We start from the raw sequence: 8,755 nt of genomic DNA, 5'->3' as shown, positions 1-8,755 counted from the left end.
TATCCGCGGAATTCCAGTAGAAGGCTCCCCTATGTTTGTCGAAGCCAGCATGCACGCCATCCGTAAGAAGATAGAAGCCCATAAGAAACATGGGGAGAGAGGATAAGCAGGAGTTAATTAGAGCAACTTTGCCAGCATTGGTATTATATCTGCCTCTCCAAGGGAGCACCATGTTCCCCACTTTAGCGAGCGCCGGAGCGAAATCTTTAGCATGGAGCACGCCAGGAGAGATAGGAAGGCCTAGATATTTAAAGGGAAAGAAACCCAGAGAACAGTTCAGAAGCCTGGCAACCCGCAAGGCTTCCGCCTCATCCACACCCGTCACCAGAACCTCACTTTTAGCGAAATTAATCTTAAGACCCGAAACAGCTTCGAAACACAACAGGATGAATTTAAGATTGGCAATGCAGGTGTCATCCAGCTCCACCAAGATAATTGTATCATCCGCATATTGCAAGTGGGAAACACCCTCCGGAAGTAAATGAGAGACCACAGGAGCAATGTGCCCACAACGGGCCGCCCTGGAAAGCATGCATGAGAAGGCGTCGGCCACAAAATTAAAAAGAACAGGGGAAGCAGGATCCCCTTGGCGAAGGCCCCTACCATTAGCGAAGAAATTGCTAACAAAACCATTAACCGAAACGGCAGTATGGCCACCCGAGACCAACTGCATGATACGATGAACATAAGCACCGTCGAAACCTTTAGCAAGAAGGACCTGCTTGAGGAAGGGCCAGCTAACGGAGTCATAGGCTTTCTCAAAGTCTAGCTTAAGGATAATCGCTTTAGCTCTCCGAGCGTGAAGATCATGAACAATCTCATGAAGGGATAGGATACCATCAAGGATGAAACGCCCTTTGATGAAAGCAGATTGATAAGGACTAATAACTCTATGAGCAACCGACGACAAACGATTCGCAAAGCCTTTAGCCGGGAATTTGGTGAAGTTGTTAATCAAAGCAATAGGTCAAAATTGGGAAATAACATCAGCACCCTTAACCTTGGGGATCAGGGTTATCACTGCATAGTTCAGGCGGGAGATATCGACAGTACCAAGACAGAAGCCCTGGATAGCATTACAAACCAGCTGTTTCAACTGGGGCCAGAATTTCCGAAAGAAAGGAATAGAGAAGCCGTCTGGCCCAGAAGCAGCATTAGGATTGGCAGTGTTAACAACATCCCAAATTTCCTGGTCAGAAAGAGGGATCATCAAAGAGGCATTCTCCTCGGGTGAGATTTTAAGACCTAAGTTCCAAAGGGAGGGAGAAATGGAGAAGCCCGATGGAGGTTTAGCCCCCAACAACGAAGAGAAGAAATCCACCACATGAGCCATAATAACAGACTGCTCCGAAGATCGCACACCATAATGAGCAGGCTATTAATACCACATCGTCTACGCCTGCCGTTCGCGATCGCAATGAAATACGCCGTAGGGGAGTCACCTTTTAGAGTCCAGTTTAGAGTACCCCGTTGACACCAATAAATCTCAGCCTGATGGTGTAGCTGTATTAAAGTAGCCTCCAGATTATAACGAACCGCCCAACCATCGTCAGAGAGCCCAATAGAATCAGCCGCGCGATCCAGCGACAAGATCTGGTCTTCGAGGAAAGATTTGGTGCGACGATCCTCCGCCGCACGATTACGAGACCAACCTCTGAGGAATTTACGCAGGTTATAGGAACACGAATGCCAATCATCCAAAGGCCCAAAGGAGCGAGCATTGGATGATAGAGAAAGGGAGATCTTCGCTGCAACCATATCGACAAAGCCATCCACAGCCAACCAGGAGGCGTCAAATTGAAATCTAGCCGGAGGCCTGAGGCTAATGGAACCATCGTCAAGAATTAAGGGGGTATGATCGGAACCGATAATGCAATTGGCGTAAAGAGAGGCCCTAGGGAACAAGGAATCCCACCTGGGACAAAGGAAGACTCTGTCAAGCACTGATCTAATAGGGATTGACTGATGATTGGACCAGGTATAACGAGCTCCCCCCCCCCCCCGAGGCAGCTCACGAATAGCATTGGCACTAATGAAGTTGTTAAAGGCATTAGCCAGCGGCCAGGAGAAGTTATCATTACTTTTGTCATTAGGGCACCGCAGAAGGTTAAAGTCTCCCCCGATAACCATCGGTAAATTACAAGCATCGATCTTCAACAAAAGTTCATTAAGAAATAAAGGCGACAAGGAATGGTCCGCAGGCCCATAGACGATGATAAACTCACAAAGAGTATTTTGAGCTTTATGAGAGAGAACAACACTGGCCCAAAAGATTCCATGATCAAAAGCAACAAAATCAAAAATATCTTTATTGGAGCCTATCAAGATCCCGCTAGAGTGCCCCGAAGCAGGTAAAAAGTTCCAATTAAATCTGTCCATGCCCACAATAGCAGAAAAGTCATTAGGGGAGAAGGATTCCTTGAAGGTTTCTACCAGCCCCACAAAGTCAATAGAATTAGAACGAACCAGATCTTTAAGTTGGTCACGGCGCCCCCTAGCACTGAACCCCCTAATATTCTAGAATAACGCCCTCATTTATAAGAAAGATTCTTGATTCGAAGGCTCGACCTGCAAGGGGCCACGCAGGGTTTAGCACGCTTATTGGTGCCCCTTTTAGACAAGTTGGATTGGGGCTGGCCACTACCAGCGCCCGCGTCCACGACCGGACCACTACTAGAAGCCTCTACCTGAGAGGCAACGGCCTCTTTGGCTTTGGCAATGGCAGCCTGAGCCATCTCGTTAGCCCGAATAATAGCAAGAAGAGAACCAGGAGAACCAACAGACGAATCAACCACCACCCCCACATCCGACATAATATTTAAAAGATGATCATCCGAAAGAGAAGGTAGAACCAACCGAACCGGAGAAGCAACAACAGAGGAAACGGGAGATGTACCTGGGGGAGGGAGATCCTTCGCCGCAGCCCGCTTTTCAGCCCGCTCCAGGACAGAAACACCTGAATTCACCACCCGCCTTCCTTTGCGAGCCGTGGACACAGGGATCGAATCGCAGGCGACCGCGCAGCAGGAGAGCCAACATGGGGACCCGAACGGGACATAGATCCCAAATATTGATCAAGACACCGACAAACCCCCGTCATGGAGTGCTTTGAGCCCGACGAGTTCCGACTCTTAGCCGAGAATTTGTGCACTGAGGATTTCTTCTTCCGGAGGGACTGGGATTCCACCACATCGCGAGCCGGGGAGGCCAGAAGATCTTCAATTCCCGATCAAGAGGGGGAGAGCGGACGGACAGGAAGATTGGAGCAAGCACCAGAAACGAGGGTAGCAGAGCAGGGCGGGAACTTCGACATATCAGCACCAGCAGCAGGGACATTGGGAGCAGCAAACGGGATGACCGAATCATCACGAGGAGCAACACCAGAGGGAGCTTGGGATTGAAACAACTCACGTTCAGAATCTGCCAAACCATCCCATTCAGATTGGGTGAAGCGGAGGTTAGACCCATGGCTCTGATTAGGGCCACCCAGAGATCCGTCCCCCTCCTTATCATGCTTGTCCGAAGGGTTAGAAGGGGGAGGAGGGGGAGGTGGAGTCTGAAGAGCAGCCGCCCCCTCCACCCGCACCCGAAGCTTAATACCATTGGGAGAAGGGAAGATATCAATCGAGCCATGAACCCGTTCAGGATCCACACACCAAACCTTCATCCTAGCAGGGCCAACCTTGTTCAGAGAGTCTTCATCCACCTCGATGGGCTTCCCAATCAGAACCCCGAAAGACATGAGAAAAGCAGACGAACGGAGACCAGCAGGCAAATCGTCAATCAAAACCCAGACTTGAGAGAGAGGACCAACTGCCGTACCACTGCAAGAAGCCGCTTTAACAGAAACCACCAATTGATTGAGGGGCAAGGTGAAGCTAGTGCATGAGGCAATCATCCGCAAACATTCTTTGGAGGGAAACACCACAGAGAACTGAAATTCAGATAACTGCACAACTTGCCAGTCCCATCCAGCCTCATCCCAAATGCGAAGCCCTTCCAGAAGAATTTGGGGCAAAATCTTTTGATCCTTGACCGTAACAATCGCAGCATTAGACAGAGCAGGTGCCACCTCCCGGACAGGCAGGTCACCGTCGAAGGCAAAAAGGCGCAACCGGGGAGGCCCGAGCCGAACTGGATGACCGCGGGAGGTTTCTTCCTAGCCATGCAGTTGACCGTGAGGTGACCATCGGAGCGACAGATTAGGCAAAAAGGAGGGTTGGTGCAGCGAGACTGGAAATGGCCAGGCCTGTGACAAGCGAAGCAGGTGAGCGCCGAGGGGTTGTTATGGGAAGCAGAGGACGGGCGGGATTGCGGAAGCGACGGAGGAGGAGGAAGGATCCCATCCCCCATCCCCGGAAAAGGGGGCGCCCCAGAGGCCGGACCGGGCGGCCGACGCGCCGGCCCCGCGAAGGACTGAGGCGGCGGACGAGCACCAGCACCAACCCCAACCGAGCGAGGAGGAGGAGGAGGGCGCGACGGAGCAGATGGACCGCGGCCCACTCCCGGAGCAGGGAGGGAGGCAGAAGACGAAGAAACACCACCGCCAGAGGCCGCCGCTGCCTCCCACGGGTCCAACACCGGAGAGAGAGAATGGCCAGATCCAGAGCCCTGCGGGCCGGATCCGAGCACACCAACCCTCTCTGAGCGCTGCGACCACTCCGGACCCGAAGCCCGAGCCTCGCGGTCACGAGCCACCTGCTCGCGCGCCGCCTGTTCCGCCTCCAACTTGGAACGGAGCGAAGCCTCGAGGTCCAAATCCACCGCGGAGGAAGGGGAGTCCTCACGGAAGAGCCCTGCGACTTGTCCATGGATAGCACCACATCAAAAGAAAGGAGGAGGGGTGGAGGTGGGGAGGATCTAATGAGGCGACGAATGGGAAGACGGTGACGGCGCAGATCGGAAGCGGAAGCCGGAAACCCTAGCAAAGGGGAGCAAGAGCCGCGGGGGATCCATAAATAGCCCGTCCGAGCCGTGCCCACCTGGGCCCGACTCGCCACATGGGCCAAAGAAGGTTGAGGAGCAGGAACCCGGACGATGGGCCCAACTGGGCCAGATGGGACCAGAGGGGGGAAATCTGCCACCGGCGAAAGAGGGGGAGGAGAAGCAGGCCCACTGGGCAACGGCAAACCGCAAGGCCCATCAAGCCCACCCGAGGGGACGTCCCGCGGCCCGATGGCCACCGTGGAGAAATCGAGATCTAGGTTACACGATGCCACCAGTGACCCCGCCGTCGCCGCCGCCGGCGACAAGGCCGCCGCAGAGGCTGCAGGAGAGGGGGATGGGAGGCCACCAAGCTCCCCATCAGGCGCACTGCCCAGGACAACGAGATCAGGTGATGCAACAGCAAACTTACCAGACTTACGCCGCCGCCGAGAGATTCGAATCCAGCCATCGACCGACGAGGACGCGGCCACCGACCGGCCCCGGCCACCAGGAGTGAACTTGCGGGGACGAGGAGCGGCGGAAGGCGCCACCACCCCCCCAGCACAAGGCACGGGACCACAGGGGGAAGGGACCGACGACCGCGAATCCTCCTCATCAGACGCAAGGGCCCAGAAACGAGATCCGAGCACCGGCAGCGGTGAAGACAGAGGCGAGAACCCCACCCGCGGGGAGCCAGGGGAGGGGAGAGAGAGAGCACCTGCAAGCGGAGAGGGGGATGACCAGGCACCGGCTAGGGCAAGGAGGGGAGGAGGGGGAGGAGGAGGAGGCGAGGGAGAAGGGAGGGAGGGGATCCATCCGAAAGCTGCCTATCAGATCTGAACACCGTCAAAGGAGGGGTGGAGGTCTGAACACCTTCTAGTCATTGACAGGCGGGGCCTGCTTCTCATTTGCCACATCAGCCGGTCAATATTTTTTGTCTTTGCCACGTCAGCCCGACAGGTGGAGCCAACTTGTCAGTTTCACTATCTTCGCGGGCTTATCAGACAATCACTGCTCTCTGTTATAGATTAGGCGCGAAATTGACGGTTTTTTGTGCCCTGACTTAAATTTGGTACTAAGTTGTTACCCTAACCCAAGTGTGATGGTTTTGAGTAAACAACTCTATTCTGGTTGCAAATATTTCTGCAACATTACCTTTGTTGCAAAGATTTTTCAAAAGAAAAATAAACGCTCGGTAATTGCACCAAGCATCCTATTGCAGAAGGTCTTTTGCAACACCACTCTTGTTGCAAAAGAGTAGCTACTTAGTGGGTAGATCGAACAATCAAAGCGTGTCCATCCAACAGTCAGCGAGGCGGCGGATATTTTCTCGTTATCTGCCGGTCGACGTGTGGGGTAGTGTCGTCCAAATTTTATGGTTATTCAACTGAATACAATGGAGTTAGATGGGTCCATCCCACTGTATGGCTCCAGTGGGAAAACAATAGAGAAAGTTTTCGTAAACAGAAGTGAACGATGGTGCAATTTAAAATCTTACTGGTGTATACAGCAATTACGCACAATCCATGTTCCTCATGCATCAAAACAAGAATAAAACATCAAAGTAAATATATTACTCCTTATTAGTACACGCAACGCATGCATAAATATACGCGCGGGCATGTTATTAGACGTAGCACTCGTAGAGTTTGATGTCCATCTGGATACGGGTGTAGGTGGTGCCCTCGTAGGCGTCAAGGCGGATGGTGGTGATGCCGCGCGCCATGAAGAAGTCGCCGGTGCCGCCGACGACGGTGAGGTCGTGCGTCTCCTCCTCCATGAGGTCGGCGCCGACGAGGTTGAGGGTGTCCTTGTGCGCCGGGGAGTCGAACACGATGGAGAAGCCGAACCAGCCGTTGTACCCGTCCTTCTTGTTGTAGAAGTAGAAGCCCTGCCCGCGCGCCGCGGGCTCCTCGCCGGCGACGGGGAGCGCCTCCCCCGTCGTCATCGGGTCGTCGAACACCACCAGCAGGGCCGGTCCTGAGAATTTGGGGGCCCGGGGCGAAGCTAAAACTCGGGGGCCCTTACTATAATCATCATAACAATAATAATCTATATATATGTAATATTCACATTACCAATAAACACTTAGATGCATCCAAACTTCCAAAGTAATATTCATATCAACTAATTTATTAATAGTGGAAAAATCCATGGCCTCACTCACCAGGCTCACATCATGAACCATTTCGAATGATAGCAATGCCCACATCTTTCTTAACAAGTGTGCGCCACCAATAGTACTCCTCTACAACACTAAGAAGCTTTGCTTTTGGGTGGCCGTGGGGCTAAGAAATTAGGGACACTCGTACCAGGAGAGTAATACCTTTGATGTAACAAGGGGTGTCACTGTAACACGAAACTCTCTTTTCCTAATTAAACTTGAGGAAAGTATTTTTATTTTGCATCTGGTTCAAGAAGAAATAGTGAAAAAGCTATAAGCTTTTATGGAATTGTTCAACGCATGTATTACCTTGAAAATTTGATCTAATAATCCCTCTTTGTGATTCTGCTAAGTCAGCCATATGTTGCTTCATTTTCTTTTCTTTTTGCTAACGTATATTGTCAGGACCACATGATAACCCATCTGTCCTAATCCTCCTTTTCACATCATAAATCATTTTTTTGTAAACTAGTCACAGACTAACATTTTATCAAGATTAGAGCAACCTCAGGTAGAATCAAACTGCAACAAACCTAATTATAAACAATCAATTTCCTCATAACACACAGTGCTGAAAAATAAAAAATGCATCAAAGATTGAATAGTGAAAGCTATGCATCATATGCAAAAGTGAATTGCTTGATTAGCTATATACATACAGGAAATAGAAAATAATTGTGTTAAATACCTTCAATCAATCGGATCGGCATCGGTAATTGTTGATCTGGTGCTCGGCGGGATGCGATGTGGCTGGCGTCTGGCGGAAGCCGCTCGGCGATGCACGTATGCGTTCAGCGCCTAGTGATAGCAGAGAATGGAGTTCCTCAGCATACGCGTACTGCGGCAGAACGGCAGTCAGCCCTAGCACCTGGCGGCGGCGCCGATTCGGTACAGCCTCCAGCGCCTGCGCCTCGCGATGGGGAGGGATCTAGTCTAGCGGTAGTAAATAGCCAAAACGCGAACTCGCAATGTGAAAGGAAATTGCGGATTAAAAGGGTTGTGGATTCGTGCCTCTTGGGCCGGTGCTACCTGCATGCGATCGTGCTTGCCTTGCATAGCGATACGTACATGGGCTACTCATGTCTCAGAAAAACCTTGTACATGTTAGTACCTGACGGGGGCCCCTGTATTTTGGGGGCCCGGGGCGGCCGCCCCCCCTGCCCCCCCTCAGGGCCGGCCCTGACCACCAGCAGGCCGAAGAAGGTGCCGTTCTTCCAGCTGGCCGTGCTCAGCGCCGTCGGCTTGGTCGCCCCCGCGGACGTCGCGTTGGCCGTGTTGTTGCCGCCGTCGTAGAGGATGTCGTGCCAGTAGAGCGTCATCTTCATGCACGGCTCGTCGGAGGTGCTGGAGACGAGCCTCCTGCGGTCGTGGGCGGCCGCAGCACCCGCCAGGCCGAGCAGCACGATCTTGGAGGATGCCACCGCGAGGCCTTGCATTGTTGTTGTCAGTGCAATGTGAAGTGAGCAGCTTGTGACCTCGTGCTGGCTGCGCTGCTGTAGTTGTGTGTGTACAGAGGTGACCTGAGTGGACTATTTATATAGCAGGAATCGATCGCCACTATAATTGGATTGGTTCAGGTGAAATCAGGGGTGAAATGGACGCAAGTGAGCGACCAGAAAGGCGAGCGTGCATGCACGGTTGGTACGCCGGCGTAGCATTTTATAT

The 8,755-nt window shown here is 52.4% G+C and overlaps 1 protein-coding gene across 1 annotated transcript; it reads right to left on the bottom strand.

Annotated features, from left to right (window-relative positions):
* Positions 1 to 6,420: 6,420 nt before the first annotated feature.
* On the bottom strand, positions 6,421 to 8,526 carry LOC119316009 (dirigent protein 5-like). The gene is made up of 2 exons (XM_037590415.1): positions 8,278 to 8,526; positions 6,421 to 6,892 (listed from the first exon to the last, which is right to left on the bottom strand). The coding sequence occupies exons 1-2, from the start codon at positions 8,524 to 8,526 to the stop codon at positions 6,554 to 6,556; spliced, it is 588 nt and encodes a 195-aa protein (XP_037446312.1). The 3' UTR covers positions 6,421 to 6,553.
* Between the last annotated feature and the right edge of the window lie 229 nt (positions 8,527 to 8,755).

Source organism: Triticum dicoccoides, chromosome 6A (genome assembly GCF_002162155.2).
Source record: "Triticum dicoccoides isolate Atlit2015 ecotype Zavitan chromosome 6A, WEW_v2.0, whole genome shotgun sequence".
Lineage (NCBI taxonomy): Eukaryota > Viridiplantae > Streptophyta > Magnoliopsida > Poales > Poaceae > Triticum > Triticum dicoccoides.
Note: the sequence above shows the minus strand (reverse complement) of the source record. Positions and strands in the feature narration are given on the sequence as shown.